Here is a 25,083-nt window from a genome sequence, read left to right on the forward strand (position 1 = left end):
GTAAGGCTATCTGTCCGGCAATTGCAGCTCAACAGAAGTTAGGTGATGCAACAGGACAAAAGTAAATCAAAAACAGAATGGCTTGAACAGAAGAAAATACACCTTCTGGAGTGGCCCAGCCAGTCCTGACCTCAACCCGATTGAGATGCTGTGGCATGACCTCAAGAGTGGTTCACACCAGACATCCCAAGAATATTGTGGAACTGAAACAGTTTTGTATAGAGGAATGGTCCAAAATTCCTAATGACCGTTGTGCAGGTCTGATCCGTAACTACAAAAATTGTTTGGCTGAGGTTATTGCTGCCAAAGGAGGGTCAACCAGTTATTAAATCCAAGGGTTCACATACTTTTTCCACCCTACACTGTGAATGTTTACATTAGTGTTTTCAATAAAGACATGAAAACGTATACTTGTTTGTGTGTTATTTGTTTAAGCAGACTGTGTTTGTCTATTGTTGTGACTTAGATTAAGATCAGATAAAATGTTATGACCAATTTATGCAGAAGTCCACGTAATTCTAATGGCTTCACATACTTTTTCTTGCCACTGTATACAGTATGTGGTTAATTATTAATTCATTTAGTAAAGCCTGACATCAAAGGTGTCAGCAGAAAGACAACAGCAGAAAGAGACTTACGCCTTTATTACTACTAATGAAGTCAAATTGACCAATAGGAATTTGAATCCATCTGTATTGTGAGAGAACACGGAATGGAGGAAGAGGGTTGGACAGCCATTATTAATTGTCCATTACTTTAATTAAATTAATGCATTATTCTTGACTATTGTAGAAGGTTGTGGTTATCATAGGATTCACTATGCTAGTCTGAAGCACAAGTTGCCTTCAAGATCTAGGATCAGCTATTTATCCAAAGATTAAAAGCTTCACAACTGAACTCTGATCAGCTCTTAAGAACAGCATCATTGGCCACAGCAACACTCTTCCTTCACCACCACTGGCAATACTAGAGCACAACACCATGCCTAGCCAAACAAAACAATACCCAGAAGTCAATTTCAGGGGATGAGAGACAGAAATCAAATCACATTTTATTGGTCACATGCAGATGTTAACGCGAGTGTAGCGCATTGTGCTACACTCGCATTAGCTTGTGCTTCTAGTTCCGACAGTGCAGTAATATCTAACAAGTAATCTAACAATTTCCCAACAACTACCTAATACACACAAATATAAAGGGGTGAATGAGAATATGTACATATAAGTACGTGGACGAGCGATGGTCGAGCGGCATCGGCAAGGTGCAATAGATGGTATAAAATACAGTATATACATGTGATATGAGTGAAGTAAGCTATGTAAACATTATTAAAGTGGCATTATTTAAAGTGACTAGTGATCCATTTATTAAAATGGCCAGTGATTGGGTATCAGTGTAGGCAGCAGCCTCTCTGAGTTAGTGATTGCTGTTTAGCAGTCTGATGGCCTTAGAAGCTGTTTTTCAGTCTCTCAGTCCCAGCTTTGATGCACCTGTACTAATCTCGCCTTCTGGATGGTAGCGGTGTGAACAAGCAGTGGCTCGGGTGGTTGTTGTCCTTGATGATCTTTTTGGCCTTCCTGTGACATCGGGTGCTGTAGGTGTGATGGAGGGCAGGTAGTTTGCCCCCGGTGATGTGTTGTGCAGACCGCACCACCCTCTGGAGAGCCTTGCGATTGAGGGCGGTGCAGTTGCTGTACCAGGCTGTGATGCAGCCCGACAGGATGCTCTTGATTGTGCATCTGTAAAAATTTGTCAGGGTTTTGGATGACAAGACAAATTTCTTCAGCCTCCTGAGGTTAAAGAGGCGCTGTTGCGCCTTCTTCACCACACTGTCTGTGTGGGTGGACCATTTCAGTTTGTCAGTGATGTGTACCCCGAGGAACTTCAAACTTTCCACCTTCTCCACTGCTGTCCCTTCGATGTGGATAGTGGGCTGCTCCCTCTGAAGTCCACGATCATCTCCTTTGTTTTGTTGACATTGAGTGAGAGGTTGTTTTCCTGACACCACACTCTGAGTGTCCTCACCTCCTCCCTGTAGGCTGTCTCGTCATTGTTGGTACTCAAGCCTACTACTGTTGTGTCGTCTGCAAACTTGATGATTGAGTTGGAGGCGTGAATGGCCACGCAGTTGTGGGTGAACAGGGAGTACAGGAGGGAGCTGAGCATGCACCCTTGTGGGGCCCCAGTGTTGAGGGTCAGAGAAGTGGAGATGTTGTTTTCTATCTTCACCACCTGGGGGCAGCCCATCAGAAAGTCCAGGACCCAATTGCACAGGGCGGGGTTGAGACCCAGGGCCTCCAGCTTGATGATGAGCTTGGAGGGCACTATGGTGTTGAATGCTGAGCTGTAGTCAATGAACAGCATTCTTACATAGGTATTCCTTTTGTCCAGATGGCATAGGGCAGTGTGATGGCGATTGCATTGTCTGTGGACCTGTTGGGGCGGTATGCAAACTGAAGTGGCCCCTAAGGTGGAGGGGATATGATCCTTGACTAGTCTCTCAAAGCACTTCATGATGACAGAAGTGAGTGCTACGGGGCGATAGTTGTAGTCGTTTAGTTCAGTTATTATTGCCTTCTTGGGTACAGGAACAATGGTAGCCATCTTGAAGCATGTGGGGACAACACACTGGGATAGAGTGATTAAATATGTCCTTAAACAGCCAGCTGGTCTGCGCATGCTCTGAGGACACAGCTAGGGATGCCGTCTGGGCCAGCAGCCTTGCGAGGGTTAACACGTTTAAATGTTTTACTCACGTCGGCCACGGAGAAGGAGAGGGGGGGGCGCAGTCCTTAGCGGGCCGCGACTTTGGCATTGTATTATCCTCAAAGCGGGCAAAGAAAGTGTTAAGTTTGTCTGGAAGTATGATGTCGGTGTCCGTGAAGTGGCTGGTTTTCTTTTTGTAGTCCGTGATTTCCTGTAGACCCTTCCACATACGTCTCGTGTCTGAGCCGTTGAATTGCGACTCCAGAAAGACAAAGGGGAGTGTTTACATGTTAAAAGGGGTCAGTCCTGGCCATGTTTGAGGCCTGATGATGAACTGAATGGGTATCTAGCCCCGGTTTAGCCTAGTCAGCCCCTCAGCTTGGCATCCTGTCTCTGTCCCTGCCAGGGCAGCCAAGGCTACCAGCCAGGGTAGCCAAGGCCAGGCTTTTAGAAATTAGCAGAAAAATATCCGCCCAGCTAAAGCCACACAGGTTGCTATTCCTATAGATATATAACCTAGAGGGCAAACCTCTTATCTTTGCCATTGATCCATAGAGACGGATAGACGGCACACCTCTGATATTTGCCATTGATCCATAGAGATGGATAGAGGGCACACCTCTAATCAACAATTGCTATTGATCGCTTCTGTGACGATGCCAGAACCACTGAGGGCATTCTCCGTTTTATATTAGTGAATTATTTCATTGTCTACTTCTATGAGTAGATTGGCGGTTTGTAAACAACAGGCATAAAGTCATAGAGATGGGTAGAGAGTGCAGAGACCCACCCATCCAAAGACTTTAGTCAGAAGGAGTATAAGGTTAAGACCTGGAAAAAGCATCAGATGTTTGTCTTCCTGGCGCAATCGTAGGCAGAGCTCTGTAAACTGCTCACTGTCTGTCAACTCTGGCTTGGGCTCGGAAATTAAAGTGCTCTGATTTCTGAAGCTTTTTGTAAAGATTTCTGTGTGTATGTGTGTTTGTGTGAGAGAAATATTTATTGTGCATAGGGTATGACTTAGTCTACACTACAACAGGTTACTGAGTTGTTTGTGAAGCTTAGAGTGGAGCTCCTCATTTTACACGTTACATCTAGGTGGTCATTATGGGGTTGGAAATGGTTTCCTTTAAATGCAGTGTTTTAGTGTGAGGTTTATGCATGTGTTGTTGGCCTATTTTTACTCCTTCATTTGTCAGAGTAAGAGAACATAAGGTGCCTCTTTCTCTAACTAGTGCTCTTATTTGTGATTGTGCCCCTTGGTTTCCCCTCTGCATTAGATCATAGTCCAGTAGTACTATTTACTAATAACTACAAATTAATGATGTACCATGTAGACACTGAAACGTGTATATTTCTTCATTTGTTTGTCTTTGAGATACTTATTTATCCCATATTTTCCATGTACAGTCAGGTCCTTAATTAATTGCCTCTGCCAGGAGGATGGCACTTGGCCACAAGTGGATATTCTAGCAAGACAATAACCCCAAGCACACATCAAAATCTACAAAGAAATGATTAATTGACCACAAAAATCAACATTTTGCAATGGCCATCTCTGAATAGAAGAGGGCAGTCCATAAGAGCAGATGAAGGATATCAAAGATCTGGAAAGATTCTGTATGGAGGGATGGTGTAAGACTCCTCCCAACGTGTTCTCATATAACATTTTAGAAAAATGCTTAGTCGCTATCCTCGCAAGGGGAGGGTGCTAGAGTATTGGAAACAGGGTTGCCAATCATTTTGACCCCCATCTTTAAAAAAAGAAATGACTTTCTCTGAGTATTAGTATAAAAATATATAATTTCCAAAATGTTTGGAGCATACAATATAGCTCAGTATTTGTATTATTTCTTTTCTACAGTCTTTTTTGCTCATCTTTATCAAGGATTCCAATACTTATGGACCAGACTGTATTTTCCATTACTTAAGTGTTATGCTTTCTGTTATGCCTTCTATTTTTATCTGAAAGAAGACAGTTTGGGTCGTCATTAGGGTGACACCTACATACGTCATGATCTAACTTAGATCAATTTACTAGTAAATGTACTCTGTCTTTCCTTGTTTATTAAAGGTAGTCTAATCTAAAGGGTTAATACCAATAGAGTAGAAATCCATTGGGTTGAATAAAAAGTGGCTTAGATAAGAGAACCTTCTTGTATTGTACCATGCAATAAGAAAAGAAAATGGCTGTTTTGTGGCGTAATGTGCCACTACTTCTTCCTCTGGGGAACCGAGTTGACAGCACATAGACATAAAAGGCAGAGCTATGAAAGGATGCTAATACTGTATACAGTATGTTTACAAAGACTGTCATACATGGCATCATGCATCTCGGTCTGTTTGTTTGTTTAGCAGCTCGTCTACGATGATTATCGATAAGACAAAATTGTTGCTAATGTTTTGTCTTTCTCTCTGTCTCTCTCTTTGTGCGTTCCCTTACAGGACATTGACTGGGTGCAGACAGAGAAGCACGTGTTTGAGCAGGCGTCTACCAATCCGTTCTTAGTGGGCCTTCACTCTTGCTTTCAGACAGAGAGCCGGTAAGAGGCAGATAGAGAATGTGTTCTGAGTGATTTATATCCAGGCTAAATAGAGATGAAATGAATCCATTTCTCTACAATTGTTCCACTGGCCTTGGAACTAGGCAACTGAATTGCTCACCATTAGACCTCTGTTCATTATGTGAAGTAAGAAACTACGGAGCTGTGGCTTCTGGGAAAAGTGACACATTCAATGACAGACTTCTCATTGTAAGTAAAGAAATGTATAGTTGTAGTCAATTAGAGGTAGGCTATGAGAGCCTTTACCATAAGACCATAAACCATGACTTAAAGTGAAACCAAACACACATTTTTAAAGGGATTGTAGACAGTCATTATTACCCAGTCTTTTGTCACAAATGTTCACCAAGGTAAAACAATGTTTTTTATACGAAGAACTTTAAAATCGTATTTAGCCAGATAATGGCCATTCAATTTGAAATGCAGCTTTCAGTTGGCCAATGATAACACTAGCTATTGTTTTGGAAAATGGCAATCTTGGTAAGAGGGGCACTCGGGCTGCATTCAAACTCCAAACACTCTCCAAGACTGATTGTTTACCAATGTCTTCTCCTCTCCCATTTCTTCTGATTGTAGATTATTTCTCGTGATCGAGTACGTCAACGGAGGAGATCTGATGTTTCATATGCAACGGCAACGGAAACTACCAGAAGAACACGCAAGGTAAACAAACAACATCCTCCTGCTCCTCTGATGCTTCAACAGCATACGGATAGAACCCTCAATCATGGCTCTCTGCCATTTCCTCTAACCTATAAACGTATCTATTTATTTTGAGGATGAATAGGCCGTATTAGCGTCCCAATATGATAGGCAATATTGTATTTTTCAGGAAAGCACACCAGAGGTAGAGAAATCACGAGCATTTAGCCCATCACGTCTCACTATGCCAATTGTGAGGTGGAGAATGTAAATATTGAAAAGAAATCACCTATTCATTAGAAACTCCTTCCTGTTTAATATACATAATACCATATACTGTATGTCGGCTTCAGGAAGTTTTCTACGTTGTGCGAAGGTCAGAATGGAACTGTAAGTTGGACAAACTGTGTCACCGAGTCTGGGTGCCGGGAATTCTCTGAACGAGGATAAGCATGCCTGAATGAATCTTCTTCTTTTCTTTCAGATTCTATGCTGCTGAAATTTGTATCGCTCTGAATTTCCTGCATGAAAAGGGAATCCTCTACCGAGATTTGAAACTGGACAATGTTCTCTTGGATCACGAGGGACACATCAAGCTGACAGACTACGGGATGTGCAAGGTGAGACCCATGCACAGACCTACTGTATACTGTTATAGTAGTGCTACTATGCTGCTTACTTGACTTCCCGTTCATTATGTAGAAGTGGATCAATACACTAGGCATCGAATGTCTCACGCTCTTTCACTTGTCTTTCTCTTCTTTCTCTCCATCTTTCTCTGTTCTCTCGTCCTTCCCCCTACTCTCTCTTCTCCACTCTTTCCCCCACTCCCCCCTCTCTCTTTCCCCTTCCTTTCACCACCTTATCTCTCCTTCTCCCTCCTTCCCCCTATCAGGAGGGCATCAGACCAGGAGACACCACCAGTACATTCTGTGGAACCCCCAACTACATAGCCCCCGAGATTCTCAGAGGGGAAGACTACGGTGAGTCCCTCCCATCAACAAACACATACATGGAGGCAATTGGGAGAACTTCAGCTCTGGGAACTGGCTATTTAGGAGTTATTGTAAAAAACGACCACTTCAAGTAAATACAAAATATGTGAAAAAAAAGAATGAACAGATCTCTGTCATTACCATACTATTGCTGTCATTACCAAAATATTGCTGAATCTAACCAAGATGGCCGACGTTGTCTGTGTCTCTCTCTCCAGGGTTCAGTGTTGACTGGTGGGCGTTAGGTGTGCTCATGTTTGAGATGATGGCTGGGAGGTCCCCTTTCGACATCATCACTGACAATCCTGACATGAACACAGAGGAGTACCTCTTCCAAGGTGAGAGATCCCTCTACTACAGTATGATGTGGATTCATAACAGCTCTTGTAACTCAATAAGGGTGTTCGAATACCCATACTAATATACTGTATACTACATACTTAATGAGTATATACTACATACTATATACTATTAGTTAATGTTACTATACTGTAAATGAACAGTATGCTTTCAGTTGAGCGTACTAGCTGTTAGCCTGTCTACCGGAAGTTGATGCTGTTGCTATGCAACCTCTTGCTAGCTAGTTAGCATAACAAATGACTAGTTAGACATTTTACGACTTCGGGTGTGTTCTTAAATTCAATCTGGAGTGCCAGAGTGAGCTCGTAAATTCAGAGCATTGTCAGATTGTCCGTTTGTAAATTCAGAGCGTTTCGCTCTCGGAGCGCACACTGGGCGCTCGGGCCAAGAAGTAGGGTTGATTTGAGCGTTCTGACCTTACAACGGCAGTCAAGCACCCAGCTTACGTTGGCTAGCTAGCTACTTCCAGACACAAATGAAACCTCTCTGACCATTTTACTCGCCCTAGCAGAGCTGGTTAGGCAGTTTTCATGTTATCCAGAGCTTTGGTGACTGTAACTGTGCTGCTGGCAACAATTTAATTATACTTTTTTGCCGACGTTTACTGACACCGGACATTTTCAACGGGTGTTGAGCATTTGTAAATAAATAATTTTGCATTCTGGTACACAGACGAGAGTGCTCTGAAATCGGAGTAGGTAGCCAGAGCGAATTTACGAAAGCACCCGAATGTCCATTGAGAACGCACACCGACTATACCATTTAGCTAAGCTAAGAATGATGGGAATAATCAAGTCAATAAACGTTGGGTAGTTAGATAGTTAATATACTGGCAAGTTTGATGTATAACGACTAACGTTAGGTAGCTAGCTAACATACCGGTACATACTGCTGTAATGATATGCTATGTGGTTCGTAAGGCTAGCATAGCTAACAAATTGTCAGCCAATATAACGTGTAAGGTAACTTATGTGAAAAGTCATTACTTTATTTCTTTGCTCAACATTCGTCATAATTAGTTAAAGAAATGAATTTGTATCCGCTCTCGTTGTACTTCGACTGCATATTTTCCGCCATTTTCTTCAAATCTTGAAACAATGTGAGGCCTCACCCATTTCCTGAAGAACTGCATTATGGGCCCTAAAGTACGGAAATAGTGTCCTCTGCGTGTATTCTTCATATTTTGGTGAATTTAGTACGACTAACTATATCTATATCCATACTATGACCAATAAGCATACTATATACTCAATTCACGTCACAAATAGTACGGTTAGTGCGGTTAGTATGAGTATTCGAACACAACTAAGGTCTCAAAGTGATTGACATTGTTAAGTGTGACATCCACTACTACTACGCAATGTGTAGCAGCCACCGGGTTTGATGCATGGTGGCCATTTTGTGTCAAAAACAAAAACAAATGCTCTCCAGACATTGGCTACTCACTCCTCCACTCAAGGGCATGATTATCCAGGATAGTAGTACTTCATATTCCTATATATTAAATCTCAAAATGTGTCTTTTGGTGCTCCAAAACCCTATCAGACAGCACACAAACACATCACACGTCACTCAATATGTTTTATGTATTTTGTGTTAAAACCGATAAAGATTTGTACACTAAAAATAATTATGAGACATTTGGACAGCTAGAGCTATCTGGAAAGGCAAGACGACTGGAGAGACAATTGCCTCTTGTATGACATATGTATTATACCATAGAAATAGAATTGATTGAATGGGATGTCCGTTCCAGTAATTATATTTGTATGTGCTATACTGTACTACAACCCCCCCATACCCCGCTGTAGCGAACATTCCTCCATACCTCCCCCCAGTCTCTCTCCACCATGCCCACCCATGGCAGTCTGGGCATGGGCATTGGAACGGGCATCTGCCAGCCTTTTGGTCCTCCTCACGCCCCCACAGGGCAAGCAGCATGTCTCCTTGATGCCACCTCGCTAGCGGAAACCAGCCCCTCTCTCTGTAGGGGAGGGCTAGCCTTATGCCACAAGCCTGACCTGTGCCAACCTCACCCTGGGAAACCCTGGTACACATGCCAGACCACAGAACCATAGACATGCAGACAGAGTTCGGGGTTGGCATGGTGGTATCCAAAGTTCCATGACAATTAGGTTGTAACCAAATGAGAATGTCATGGAACGTTTTGTACTAACTGTCAGTCTGTCCGCTTATCTGTCTGTCTGCCTTTCCGTCTATACTACACTACGCTCTGCCATACTATACCACTCCCCAACCCTTCCTTCTGGCGACCACTAGACACATGTCACCATCAGTGTTCCTAACCCTGGCCCTAGGCCAAGCTCCTTCACCCTAAACCCCATCACAGAGATTGCATCCCAAATGGCACCCTATTCCCTACATAGTGCTCTACTTTTGAACAGAGCCCTAGCCATTTGAGATGCAGCCAGTGACTGATCCAGTTAACATTCCATTAGGACTCAGTGTAAACAAACAGAACAGAGGGGGCCGGCCGGCTGGGGGCATTTAGGAAGAAGAGGATAAACAACCCTACTCTTCTGTCTGTAATCTGTTCATCAGAGAGGCTTTGCGTCCGCCTCGTCTGCTCCTAGACATGCAATGTTTGTTGATGAGAAATCAGAAATATCTATCTGTTTTGTTGTGTTGCTGGGGGAGAGGGGATTTGAGGTCAATCAAGGATTGACTTGACCCGACAGAGTGCGTCCCAATAACCTCTCCTTTCTCCCGAAGTACACACTTGTTCACTTGCCTTTATGGATTTAACAGGAAATGACTGGTTTAAGAAACTTCATCTAGCCCATGCCTTCACCAATCCAATGCTTTTAATGTGGGGAGGAGTGAACATGTGCACACCTCAGGAGGAAGGAGATATTATTGGGATATACCCAGAGTGGCAGTGAGTCCAACTAACCAACACAAGATGAGGCGCTACACAATACTACCAAACTGTTTCCCGGTGCAAAAAACCGAACGTGCTGTACTACAGCACATGTGTTCTTAATGTCGAGGCTGTTGTTCCAATATTGTGAATGCCATTAGTCTCAAGGCTGCACACGACTGATGCAGTCACAGAACAGAGCCCCCTCATCCTTCCTACTCCTCCTCTTCTCTCATCCCCCCTTCCGCCCACTCGCTCGTACGCAGCAGGCACGGGGACCCACAGGCAGGCCGAATGGTGAATCACCAATTGTTTGCCTCCCTCCCTCCGCAGGATTGTCTTTCCCTCTCTCTTTCTCAATCATTCTTTTTCTCTGTCTTCTCCAAACAGTTATTCTCGAAAAGCCCATTCGCATCCCAAGGTCTCTGTCGGTGAAGGCTGCCAGCGTGCTGAAGGGCTTTTTAAACAAGGTGAGAGAAGAACGCTGAAGTGTAAACCCAGTGTGGCCAATCAGGTGTCTCCCTCTCTCCTTCCCTCCCCCTCTCCCTGTCTATTTGCAGTGCTCAGTGAAATCAGCTTGTGTAGGAACGTGGCCAAGACCACATTAGGACAGCCACTCTGTGAAGGCCTTACCCATTTGGCTGAGAGACAGCGAGTTTGTGTGTGCGTATGCATGTATGTGTGTGTGTGCTTTCACATGTTTTTTTGTTGTTGTGTGTGTGTTATGCTATGGCCGAGTTTCAGATCCACTACAGTTACTTACAAGTGTATTTGTTTCTACACGTGTGCGAGTGTATCATCCCTGATATGCATGGCTATAGTAAGACAGTATAGTATTGTGTGACTGGCCTTGGAGCTCATCACATGCATTAAGCCTCTGCTACTTAGGGTGCTAATAATAAAATAATGGTACTGATGAAAAATAACACCGTCCCACTGTTGAAGTCAGCTGAGGGAATTGGTTTGTCCAAACATACATACATACATACATACATACATACATACATACATACATACATACATACATACATACATACATACATACATACATACAGGCACTAGTGAAAGTCTACACACCCCTTGCACAGTCTTCACATTTCGCTGCCATACAATTAAATCTAAAAAGGATCAAATTGTATTTTTTTCCTGCCGATCTATACAACCTACTCCACATTTTCAAAGTGACAGAAAAATTATAGAAAATTGTCCTAAGAAATACAAAAGGAGGGTGGATTGATTGCGTATGTCTTCACACCCCAGAGTTAATAATTGGTGGCCATTACAGCTGTGAATCATTTTGAATAAGGTTCTACCAACCTTGCACAACTCTCAGGGAAACCTCCAGGTAACTGACAAAATAATGGTAACACTTAAGTAAACGAGGGATACAAATTATATTGAAAGCAGGTGCTTCCACACAGGTGTGGTTCCTTTAGCAATTAACATCCCATCATGCTTAGGGTCACGTATAAAAATTCTGGGCAGGCCATTATTTTGGCTACCAGGGTATGCCCCCATAGGATGATAATGCCTCCATCCATACAGCACGAGTGGTTACTGAATGGTTTGATGAGCATGACAACGACATGTCAGTCACCAGATCTCAACCCAATTGAACACTTACGGGAGATTCTGTTGCGGTGCAAACAAAACCTTCCATACATGTTTGCCCATGTTAGAAGTGGTCAGAAAGTGCTCAAACATTACCCATTTTGCATATCCCACCCTACCATGAGACATCCATGCACACCCGTATGTGTGTACACGTGTGCTTGTGAGAGGGAAAGAAAGAGAATGACTTGCATTGGATTTGCTTATGCTGTATAATATACTCTTGGAGTGTGTGTGTGTGGAATACTCTAGATATTGTTTATATATAGAGGATCAGTCAAAAGTTTGGAAACACCTACTCATTCCAGAGTTTTACTTTATTTTTACAATTTTGTACTTTGTAGAATAGTAGTGAAGACATCCAAACTATGAAATAACACAGATGGAATCACGTAGTAACCAAAAGTGTTAAACAAACCAACATATATTTTATATTGGAGATTCTTCAAAGTAGCCACCCTTTGCCTTGATGACAGCTTTGCACACTCTTGGCATTCTCTCAACCAGCTTCATGAGGTAGTCACCTGGAATGCATTTCAATTAACACGTGTGCCTTGTTAAAAGTACATTTGTGGAATTTCTTTCCTTAATGCATTTGAGCCAATCAGTTGTGTTGGGACAAGGTAGGGGTGATATATAGAAGATAGCTCTATTTGGTAAAAGACCAAGTCCATATTATGGTAAGAACAGAAACGACAGCCCATCATTACTTTAAGACATGAAGGTCAGTCAATGTGGTTTGTAAGTTTCTTCAAGTGCAGTCGCAAAAACCATCAAGCGCTATGATGGAACTGGCTCTCATGAGGACCACCACAGGAAAGGAAGATCCAGAGTTACCTCTGCTGCAGAGGATAAGTTCATTAGAGTTAAATGCACCTCAGATTGCAGCCCAAATAAATGCTTCACAGAGTTCAAGTAACAGACACATCTAAACAACAACTGTTCAGAGAAGACTGCGTGAATCAGGTAAACTTCTGACCCACTGGAATTGTGATACAGTGAATTATAAGTGAAATAATCCGTCTGTAAACAATTGGAAAAATTACTTGTGTCATGCACAAAGTAGATGTCCTAACAAACTTGCTAAAACTATTGTTTGTTAACAAGAAATTTGTGGAGTGGTTGAAAAACGAGTTTTAATAACTCCAACCTAAGTGTATGTAAACTTCCAACTTCAACTGTAACAAAAAATTACTGCACTGGATTACATTTACACAGAATAATCTAAAATAGTAGTAGATCAAACAACAGATAAATATAAAGTAAATCTATTGTGATTATGGAGTTAAACTGTTAATACAATCGTTGATCTGTGAATTGTTGGCAGGAGTTAGTGTGTTTTTCATTGGTGGTATTTTGATAATCACCTTGTTTTGGGATTTTTCAAGGGTGAAGGAATTGTGTAAGAGTTTGTTTGAGGGAAATACTGACTGAACTTTGTTTAATTTGGGTAAACATTACATCTCTACATTCGACCAAGATCACATTGCTGTATTTGGTGTTAGAAACCATCTATTAAAATTGGTGCCACAAATATGCTTAAATGACTGGCGGCAGATATAGATTTTCTGTAATTCATTTTCACTTTGTTTGTTTATGGACTATTGCGTTGAGCATGCCAACTCTTGATTCTACTCGTTTCTCTCCACCTAACAGGACCCCAAAGAGCGGCTGGGTTGCCAGGTCCAAACGGGCTTCTCTGACATCAAGTCGCACACGTTTTTCCGCAGTATAGACTGGGACCAGGTAAGTCTCCAATCAAATCTACTCAACTTAGAAGAATAGAAGTGAATGAATCCGTCTGACAGAGTATTTGTGATGGGAGGGAGTCAGGGAACTCAACAGTGATTAATTGTGTTCCGTGGTTAGTCAATATCACCTGTGGGAACCCATCTTGGTCATTGTGACGGTTATCAGTTTACTTTGATTCACATTATGTCTATTTGCATTACGTCATGCTTTAAATGGTGGGTACACTATATTTTATTTGACTAATATTGCAAAAATGGTAGAGAAGATACTTGATTATTGGGGGGGGTGAAACAATATTTACTTTTATTGCTAATGGTTAATTAAAGTAATTTCCGATTGGCATGGCTTTCCTAACTTTGACAACTAGGAAGTTTCCCATCAGATTCCTTCTGAGTCATTTCCCTCAGCAATCAGACCTTGTTAATGTCTTAATTGACCAGTGTTGGGAGAGGAGGGATCTTAGGGAGCTTTAAATGAATAGAACACGCAGAGACACAGAGTGTTACACCACTGCTGTGTAGAACAAAGTGACAGCCTCCTCTTTGTTGCACCACCAAGAATAAAAGTGAGTTCTAAATGACAGACATGCACCATCCAACTGTGTGTGTGTGTGTGTGTGTGTGTGTGTGTGTGTGTTGAGGGGAGGTTGATGGCGTACAGCTGACGCAAGCAGCTATTTCAAAGTGGGAGATGGGCCCATACAATATTTAGGGGATCCGGTATGTCATCAGAAATTATGCTCATGTGCACATACACAGTGGGATTCGGTGTTTCCGCACATTATTAGTTTCTAGTCAAAGCCTCTTCTGTATATTCAATACAAAAAAGGGGAGATGCCTTGATCACAGCGGTGCCTCCTTTTCTGTGCAATATCATTTGTCAATTGAATGTCAATCAACAGCAGGTCTCATAGTGTTGCAAAGTACTCCGAATCGTTGGTACATTTTCGATACTAGACCATCAAAAAGGGTTCGGTTCTCACATTTTTGTTACTTTCGGTACTTCTTTTAAATGTGTCTCACGTCGTCTACTGATTGAGAGAGGATAAAGTCTGTCTTTTAGCACAGCCGATGTCCCCTTATAGCGTGAGCGCAACGTGCCTGCGCCGTGTCTGCTCTACTTACTCATTGCTAGCTCTAGCCTGTCCTGAGGAACCACTGCACACCCTGGGAGTCTGGGCTGTATCACAACTTACACTGCACAGAAGTTAACATACTAGAATAATGCAACATGGCATGTAGACATTTTTAAACTGTTAATTACTGTTCGCATTACAGGATAGAACACTTTACAATGCAAGAAGATACCGGAAGCTTCCGCTTTGTAGGCTAAACCACTGGGCACAGATATCAATTCAACGTCTTTTCCACGTTGGTTCAATGTAATTTCATTGAAATGATCTGGAAACAACATTGGTTAAACCAGTGTGTGCCCAGTGGGAACTTTACTTGCTAGCTTACAGATGAAGCCAAAATTATTTCCCTACCCTAGTACCTTGTATATATTATGCAAACCATAAAGCAAAATATTGCTGATTTCAAAGCTGATTGTCACCAAAAACAATTGTCATTCACTTTGTCTCCCCCGCCTGACGTCTCTCCCAGTCAAGATCATCCTCTGCTCAAGCCTGGAACTGAGTGTGTGTGCACATGACGTCATGGTCTTAAAGCGACAGCGCACACTTTTACAAAAGAAGAGATTGCTTCTTCGATGCAAATGTTGTTGATCAGTATAATAAAATAAGTCGTTTAGTTTTTCCCCTAGCACTACACAGCTGATTCAAATAATCAGCTAATCATCAAGCAAAATGTGCACCCCCTGGGGTCCCGAGGACCGAGTTTGGGAAAGGCTGGTACAGATCAACTGCCATTCTGTGACATTGGCTAATAAGACTTATTTTTTTTTGCTGTGGAATCGTTTTGGTATCGAGTATAGTGATACTAAACCTGGTATTGAAGTAAAAATTCTGCTATCGTGACAACACTAGTCTCTCATGAGGTAATGTTTAAGTCTCTTTAACAATAGTGTTATAATGTAGACTTTTCTGGTTGAGAAGACATGTATAACAACTATTACAACCAACTGGTCTCTGTTCCAACCAACTAGCAGACTCGAGGGCTACGAGACTGTTTTGCTAGTACAGACTGGGATATGTTCCGGGATTCATCCGATGGCATTACGTTTACTACAACAGTCACAGGCTTCATCAATAAGTGTTTACCGCAACAGTCACAAGCTTCATCAATAAGTGCATAGACAATATCCTCCCCACAGTGACCATAAGAATGTATCCAAACCAAAAACCATGGATTACAGGCATTATCCGAGTTGGGCTAAAGGCTAGAGCTATTGCTTACAATGAACGGGACACGGACATGGGCGCATACAAGAAAGCCCACAAAGACCTCCGAGACATCAAACATGCAAAAGGACAATATAGGAGGAAGGTGGAATCCTATTACACCGGCTCCGACGCTCGTCGTATGTGGCAGGGCTTGCAGACGATAACAGTTTGCAAACGGAAATCCAGCCATGAGTTGCCCAGCGATGCAGAACTACCAAACGAGCTAAATACCTTTTTATGCTTGTGTCGAGGATGTCTTACGTTTTTCTGGATGACTGTGTGATCTCGCTCTCTGTGGCCTTTTGTGAGCAAAACGTTTAAACAGGTTAACAATCACAAGGTGGCATACCAGGGCGTGTTCTCAAAGAATTCGCAGACCAGCTGGCAAGTGTCTTCAGACATTTTCAATCTCTTCTTGTCCCAGTCTGTAATCCCAACATGTTTCAAGCTGACCACCATTATCCCTGTTCCCAAAAGCTCTAAGGTAACCTGCCTAAATTATCATCACCCTGTGGCACTCACATCTGTAATTATAAACACCATCCCCCCAGTTACCCTAGACCCATTCCAATTCGCATACCGCCCCAACAGATCCACAGAGGACGCAATCTCAATTGCACATCACACTGCCCTCTCCCACCTGGACAAGAAGGGAAATAACTAAGTTAGAATGCTGTTCATAGACTACAGCTCAGCACCATAGTGCCCTCCAAGCTCATCCCCAAGCTAGGGACCCTGGGTCTGAACACCTCCCTCTACAACTGGATCCTGACGGGCTGGCCCCAGGTGGTGAGGGTAGGCCACAACAATGTCCCTGCCATCCAGGACCTCTATATCAGGCGGTATCAGAGGAGGCCTGAAAAATTGCTAAAGACTCCAGCCAAGCAAGCCATAGACTGTTCACTCTGCTCCCATCCGGCAAATGGTACCGGGGCATGGGCTCTTGAACCAACAGGCTCCGACACAGCTTCTACCCCCAAGCCATAAGAATAAGACTGCTAAATAGTCAATTAATGGTACCCAAACTATCTGCACTGACTCAATCTTGCTCTGACCCTATACCAAACATTAAGAACACCTTCCTAATATTGAGTTGCTCCCCCCCCCCCTTTTGCCCTCGGAACATCCTCAATTCATTGGGGCATGGACTCACCAAGGTCTCAAAAGTGTTCCACTGGGATGCTGGCCCATGTTTACTCCAATGCTTCCCACAGTTGGCTGGATATCCTTTGATACACAAGGGAAACTATTGAGTGTGAAAAACCCAGCAGCGTTGCAGCTCTTGACACACACTAGTGTGCCTAGCGCCTACTACCATACCCTGTTTAAAGGCACTTAAAAGTTTTGTCTTGCCCATTCACCCTCTGAATGACACATACACAATTCATGTCTCAGTTGTCTTCAACCTGTCTCCACCCCTTCATCTACACTGATTGAAGTGGATTTAACAGGTGACATCAATAAGGGATCATAGCTTTCACCTGGTCAGTCTATGTCATGTTCTTAATGTATACACCCTCACTCACTCACACTACATTGACACTCATTAAAACTCGTTTTTCAACCACTCCACAAATTTCTTGTTAACAAACTATAGTTTTGGCAAGTCGGTTAGGACATCTACTTTGTGCATGACACAAGTAATTTTTCCAACAATTGTTTACAGACAAATTATTTCACTTATAAATCACTGTATCAACACAATTCCAGTGGGTCAGAAGTTTACATACACTAAGTTGACTGTGCCTTTAAACAGCTTGGAGAATTACAGAAAATGATGTCATGGCTTTAGAAGCTTCTGATAGGCTAATTGACATCATTCAAGTCAATTGGTGGTGTACCTGTGGGTGTATTTCAATGCCTACCTTCAAACTCAGTGCCTCTTTGCTTGACATCATGGGAAAAACAAAAGAAATCAGCCAAGACCTCAGAAAAAAATTGTAGACCTCCACAAGTCTGGTTAATCCTTGGGAGCAATTTCCAAACGCCTGAAGGTACCACGTTCATCTGTACAAACAATAGTGCGCAAGTATAAACACCATGGGACCACGCCGCCGTCATACCGCTTAGGAAGGAGACGCGTTCTCTCTCCTAGAGATGAACGTACTTTGGTGCGAAAAGTTCAAATCAATCCCAGAACAACAGCAAAGGACCTTGTGAAGATGCTGGAGGAAACGGGTACAAAAGTATCTATATACACAGTAAAACGAGTCCTATATCGACATGACCTGAAAGGCCACTCAGCAAGGAAGAAGCCACTGCTCCAAAACCGCCATAAAAAAGCCAGACTACGGTTTGCAACTGCACAACTTCCAAAGTTGTGGCAAAATGGCTTAAGGACAACAACGTCAAGGTATTGGAGTGGCCATCACAAAGCCCTGACCTCAATCCCATAGAATATTTGTGGTCAGAACTGAAAAGTGTGTGCGAGCAATGAGGCCTACAAACCTGACTCAGTTACACCAGCTCTGTCAGGAGGAATGGGCCAAAATTCACCCAACTTATTGTGGGAAGCTTGTGAAAGGCTACCCGAAACTTTTAAACCAAGTTAAACAATTTAAAGGCAATGCTACCAAATACTAATACATTCCTGACCCACTGGGAATGTGATGAAAGAAATAAAAGCTTAAATAAATCCTTCTCTACTATTATTCTGACATTTCACATTCTTAAAATAAAGTGGTGATCCTAACTGATCCAAGACAGGGAATTTTAACTTGGATGAAATGTCAGGAATTGTGAAAAACGGAGTTTAAATGTATTTGGCTAAGGTGTATGTACACTTCTGACTTCAACTGTACACTCTCACTTTTACACTCATCATTTGCTTCTGCTACTCTTTTCTTTATTTTACTCTTATTATCTATCCTGATGCCTAGTCGCTTTACCCTGCTTTCATGTATCTACGTCAAATACCTCGTATCTCTCTGCACATTGGTCTGGTACCTGTACTCCCTGTTTATTTTATTACCCTTTGTGTTACTATTTTATTTGTATTATTATTTGGAAACTCTGCATCATAGGGAAGGACTCGTAAGCAAGCAGTTCAAGGTAAAGTCTACACCAGTTATATTCGGCACATTTAACAAATACAATTTGATTTGAAAAACTTAATTTTGTTTGGTATCTGGTCAGATTACTATGACCAGTTAAAGCGTCTTTTTGTAGTTCGTAAAAGTGACATCACGGCAACAACTTTTGCCCGCTGGGTTAGTTCCTGCCTTACGATCCTTCCCAGTCCTATTAGATAAATCCTGCAGGTGGATTAACTAAGGGCAGAAGGGAGGAGGGAACAACTTTGTTGAATGAAGTGCAGCCCGTGTCCATAACATAAGCCTCCCTAGCTCAGTGCCAAACTCAGCATAGTGACGTCAGAGACAGCGCTGCCAGCCTTATCCTGTGGGGGGATCAGAACCCCTGCAGCAGCATTATGGCCCACATCTCTGACTGCGTCTCTGACTGCCCCTCTCAAGAGAATAGCGTTGCTCCACATCCTCTTTCCAGAGTAACAGTGGAAAATCTTTCTGAAATCCACTGCAAAATGATTACCGACAGGCAGTGATTGGATAACTCGACTAGACATAGAAGAGCAGACAGACAGATAGATACCCTGACTTGATTTCGGTTCACTAAATAGGCTATAGCCTACGATGGAAAAAACGTTGCCAAAAGGAATGATTTCAACGATACAAAGCCGTGGATAAGTCTCTCTTAGACTACTGCCAGTGTAAGAAACCATAACTGTAAGTTCTAAAATACCAAACATATCCTGTCCTTTATTATAAACTCGCTGGTTCGAGCCCTGAATGCTGATTGGCTGAAAGCTGTAGTATATCAGTCCGTATATGCATTGGTAACCAGTTTATAATAGCAATAAGATACTTCGGGGGGTTGTGGTATATTGCCAATATACCACGGCTAAGAGCTGTATCCAGGCACTCTGCACTGTGGACCTTATTGCTTAAATATATAATCTCCCAATAGTTTATAATATCAGATTTGTCATGCATGCAATGAAAATAAATTGTGTTAATAGCGTGAGTCACACTCCTACTCATATTGGACTAAACAGCATAACTGCGTCCCAAATGGCACCATATTCACTACATAGTGCACTACTTTTAACCAGGGCCGATAGAGATCTAGTAAAAAAATAGGGCATATGGGCCCTGGATAAAAGTAGTGCACTCTGGAGGGAATAGGGTGCTATTTTGGATGCAACTGAGATGCTGGTTTAAACATACAATGTTTGCCTCTTGGGGAAATTGGGTGTGGGTCCCACCATGAAAGTGAGAAGGAAAAAAACATTTCTAAACATCAGTAATGTGCCTTGCCATGACGCGTGGTGCAGTGCAGACACCAAAGGAAAAATCTTGTGAATTTGACCACTTTGATATTTTCCCCCAAGCCCCCGTGAAACCTCCATGTTAAAAAGCTTGATGAAGCTTTGACAGCATGCCTCAGTGGCGGTTGACCATTGAAGGTGTGGAATTCGTACACGACGCAATGTCTTTCCAACAGAAACCTAGCAGTCTCTGGCCCAGACAGAACTCCCGGGCTCTGAGCAGCACTTTGACTACTGTTGTTTAAGCATATTAATCACAACACATGTCTTATTTCACTGTCGAGCCTCCAGCCCTGCTCAATATGTCTCAGCTAGCCCTTTTGATCCACCTCCCACACATGCGGTGACCTCGCCTGGTTTAAATGGTGTCTCTAGAGACAAAACCTCTCTCATCGTCACTCAATGCCTAGGTTTACCTCTACTGTATTCACATCCTACCATACCCTTTTTGTACATTATGCATAAAATGTATTCTTCCGCGCCCAGAAACCTGCTCCTTTTACTCTCTGTTCCAAACGCACTAGACGACCAGTTCCTATACCCTTTAGCCATACCCTTATCCTACTCTGTTCCTCTGGTGATGTAGAGGTTAATCCAGGCCCTGCAGCGCCTAGCTCCACTCCCATTCCCCAGGAGCTCTCATTTGTTGACTTCTGTAACCGTAAAAGCCTTGGTTTCATGCATGTTAACATTGGAAGCCTCCTCCCTAAGTTTGTTTTATTCACTGCCTATAGCACACTCTGCCAACCCGGATGTCCTAGCCGTGTCTGAATCCTGGCTTAGGAAGGCCACCAAAATTCCTGAAATTTCCATCCCTAACTATAACATTTTCCTACAAGATAGAACTGCCAAAGGGGGCGGAGTTGCAATCTACTGCAGATAGCCTGCAGAGTTCTGTCATACTGTGCCCAAACAATTCGAGCTTCTACTTTTAAAAATCCACCTTTCCAGAAACAAGTCTCTCACCATTGCCGCTTGCTACAGACCACCTTCAGCCCCCAGCTGTGCCCTGGACACCATATGTGAATTGATTGCCCCCTATCTATCTTCAGAACTGACCTCATTCCGTCAGTAGAGGATGCCTGGTTATTCTTTAAAAGTGCTTTCCTCACCATCTTAAATAAGCATGCCCCATTCAAAAAATGTAGAACCAGGAACAGATATGGGGCGGCAGGTAGCCTAGTGGTTAGAGCGTTGGGCCAGTAACCGAAAGGTTGCTAGATCGAATCCCCGAGCTGACAAGGTAAAAATCTGTCGTTCTGCCCCTGAACAAGGCAGTTAACCCACTGTTCCTAGACCGTCATTGTAAATAAGAATTTGTTCTTAACTGACTTGCCTAGTTAAATAAAGAAATATAGCCCTTGGTTCACTCCAGACCTGACTGCCCTTGACCACCACAAAAACATCCTGTGGCGTACTGAATTGGCATTGAATAGCCCCCGAGATATGCAACTTAGGAACCAATATACACAGGCAGTTAGGAAAGCAAAGGCTAGCTTTTTCAAACAGAAATTTGAAATTTTGGAGCACAAACTCCAAAATGTTCTGGGACACTGTAAATAAGAGCACCTCCTCCCAGCTGCCCACTGCACTGAGGCTAGGAAACACTGTCACTACCAATAAATCCACGATAATTGAGAATTTCAATGTGCATTTTTCTACACCTGGCCATGCTTTCTACCTGGATACCCCTACCCCGGTCAACATCTCTGCACCCCCTACAGCAACTTGCCCAAGCCTCCCCCATTTCTCCTTCACCCAAATCCAGATAGCTGATGTTCTGAAAGAGCTGCAAAATCTGGACCCCTACAAATCAGCTGGGCTAGACAATCTGGACCCTCTCTTTCTAAATTATCCGCCGCAATTGTTGCAACCCCTATTACTAGCCTGTTCAACCTCTTTCATATCGTCTGCGATCCCCAAAGATTGGAAAGCTGCCGCGGTCATCCCCCTCTTCAAAGGTGGTGACACTCTAGACCCAAACTGTTACAGACCTATATCTGTCCTACCCTACCTTTCTAAGGTCTTTGAAAGTCAAATTAACAAACAGATCACTGACCATTTCGAATCCCACCGTACCTTCTCCGCTATGCAATCTGGTTTCCGAGCTGGTCATGGGTGCACCTCAGCCACGCTCAAGGTCCTAAATGATACCATAACCGCCATTGATAAAAGACAATACTGTGCAGCCATATTTTGACTCTGTCAATCACCACATTCTCATCGGCAGACTCAACAGCCTCGGTTTCTCAAGTGACTGCCTTGCCTGGTTCACCAACTACTTCTCAGACAGAGTTCAGTGTGTCAAATCGGAGGGCCTGTTGTCCGGAACTCTGGCAGTCTCTATGGGGGTGCCACAGGGTTCAATTCTTGGGCAGACTCTTTTCTCTGTATAAATTAATGATGTCGATCTTGCTGCTGGTGATTCTCTGATCCACCTCTATGCAGATGACACCATTCTGTATACTTCTGGCCCTCTTTGGACACTGTGTTAACTAACCTCCAGACGAGCTTCAATGCCAGACATCTCTCCTTCCATGGCCTCCAACTGCTCTTAAATGCAAGTCAAACTAAATGCATGCTCTTCAACTGATCGCTGCCCGCACCTGCCCGCCCGTCTAGCATCACTATTCTGGACGGTTCTGACTTAGAATATGTGGACAACTACAAATATCTAGGTGTCTGGTTAGACTAAACTCTCCTTCCAGACTCACATTAAGCATCTCCAATCCAAAATTAAATCTAGAATCGACCTCCTATTTCGCAACAAAGCATTCTTCACTCATGCTGCCAAACATACCCTCGTAAAACGGACTATCCTACCGATCCTTGACTTTGGCGATGTCATTTACAAAATAGCCTCCAACACTCAGCGAATTGGATGCAATCTATCACAGTGCCATCCATTTTGTCATCAAAGCCCCATATACTACCCACCGCGGCGACCTGTATGCTCTCGTTGACTGGCCCTCGCTTCATATTCGTTGCCAAACCCACTGGCTCTAGGTCATCTATAAGTCTTTGCTAGGTAAAGCCCCGCATTATCTCAGCTCACTGGTCACCATAGCAGCACCCACCCGTAGCACGGGCTCCAGCAGGTATATTTCACGGGTCACCCCTAAAGCCAATTCCTCCTTTGGCCGCCTTTCCTTCCAGTTCTCTGCTGCCAATGACTGGAACGAATTGCAAAAATCACTGAAGCTGGAGACTCATATCTCCCTCACTAACTTTAAGCATCAGCTGTCAGAGCAGCTTACAGATCACTGCACCTATACATAGCCCATCTGTAAATAGCCCATCCAACTACCTCATCTCCATATTGTTATTTTTATTTATTTTTGCTCCTTTGCACCCCAGTATCTCTACTTGCACATTCATCTTCTGCACATCTATCACTCCAGTGTTTAATTGCTAAATTGTAATTAATTCGCCACAACGGCCTATTTATTGCCTTACCTCCCTAATCTTACCTCATTTGCACACACTGTATATAGACTTTTCTATTGCGTTATTGACTGTACGTTTGTTTATTCCAGGTGTAACTCTGTGTTGTTTGTGTCGCACTGCTTTGCTTTATCTTGGCCAGGCCGCAGTTGTAAATGAGAACTTGTTCTCAACTGGCCTACCTGGTTAAATAAAGGTGAAATAAAAAAAAATTAAAACAGGCTCCGGCCTTTCCTATAAGATTTTATATAGTTGATAAATTAAATATCTATTAGCACTTCCCATATCTGTTCTTACAGTACTCTCTGTTTTGAAAGAACACTTTTTTTGTTTGTTTAGAAAGCCCCCCTTCTTGTAGTTTAACTGTTTAAACAGCCCTGATAATTTGATTGTCAGATGACTCAACAAGAGACTGACTAAAGGTTTCAGAGGGAGAAAACTGAGGGAACTACGCATTGACGTGAAAAATGAATTGTGTGCTCGGATGTAATCGTGTGTGTGTGTGTGTGTTCATTTGAGTGCGTGTATGAGAGAGTCTGTGACAGTGAGACAGAGAGCTCCTTGCCGAGCCCCTGCTGTTGATTGGCTGTAATTAGTAATCATCATCATCTCCTCACCCCTCTGGAGTCCTCCCTGCTGCCGTATCACACACTCGCTGTCACAGACACACACTCGCACGCACACACACACACACTCTCTCGGCCATCACGCGCACAGGCAACGTCAGACGGTGATGTGATCTAAGGGTCTTTGGTTACCCCGCTCATCCTTGGCTCCAGCTGCCCTTTCAAGTCCCCTCGGGCTCCTGGGCCACTTCCTCTCTGAGTAGGAGAGCAGGAGCCTCATTTATGAACCATGCGTACGCACATCTTCCAGTGCTTGAAGTATTGTATTGAAATAAGGCCTAAGTATTTTGTGCAAATGGGGGATATGATGACATGCTTATTCATAAAAAAAATAATAAGAATAAGATGCAGCCATTTGCTGTTAGTGAGAATAGTGAAAATCAAGTGTGTTTTATTTTTGGAATCTAAAATAAGACACAGGAATCTATATTTATTTTCATAACCATTGCAAAGTAAATTCCTCACCTTTTCTGTCCATGATGGGCTCATATTCCCAAAGTAGTTATACAACAAATTACCATGGTTATTCTTCATTGAATTGGGTCTATGTAAATATATAGGCTATGTATTTCAAGGTTTGATGTATGTGATCCCATAGGCAGCGCGGTTTATAGCCTACATACACTTTTAACAGGTAAACATCAAGACAGTTGATCTTTTACTTTGAATTATGTATGCTACTACTGTCATTTCTATTTGTTTTAAGTAGCATAGATGATGTTTCAGAATTCACGGGCAGTCCAGCATATTTAGGTTGGGGGAAAAGTCAATGCAACACATTGTTGAATTCCAACGTTCTGCTGACAGGTCCAC

General features: G+C 42.9%; 2 protein-coding genes across 5 annotated transcripts in view; one reads left to right on the plus strand and one right to left on the minus strand.

Moving 5' to 3' along the window:
- LOC106567356 (protein kinase C zeta type) overlaps positions 1–25,083 on the plus strand; it is a 135,997-nt gene that overhangs the window by 94,417 nt on the left and 16,497 nt on the right. For all 4 annotated transcript variants that reach the window (XM_014136502.2, XM_014136506.2, XM_014136504.2 and 1 more), the window contains 7 exons: positions 5,152–5,249; positions 5,847–5,933; positions 6,397–6,532; positions 6,808–6,895; positions 7,126–7,245; positions 10,539–10,618; positions 13,416–13,505. In XM_014136502.2, the coding sequence (XP_013991977.1) occupies positions 5,152–5,249; positions 5,847–5,933; positions 6,397–6,532; positions 6,808–6,895; positions 7,126–7,245; positions 10,539–10,618; positions 13,416–13,505 (699 nt within the window). The remainder of the gene's footprint in view (positions 1–5,151; positions 5,250–5,846; positions 5,934–6,396; positions 6,533–6,807; positions 6,896–7,125; positions 7,246–10,538; positions 10,619–13,415; positions 13,506–25,083) is intronic.
- The window catches only part of si:ch73-70k4.1 (FA core complex associated protein 20), a 70,067-nt gene that overhangs the window by 9,647 nt on the left and 35,337 nt on the right, over positions 1–25,083 (minus strand). The window lies entirely within an intron of this gene.

This window comes from Salmo salar, chromosome ssa13 (assembly GCF_905237065.1).
Source record: "Salmo salar chromosome ssa13, Ssal_v3.1, whole genome shotgun sequence".
In the NCBI taxonomy this organism is placed as follows: Eukaryota; Metazoa; Chordata; class Actinopteri; order Salmoniformes; family Salmonidae; genus Salmo; species Salmo salar.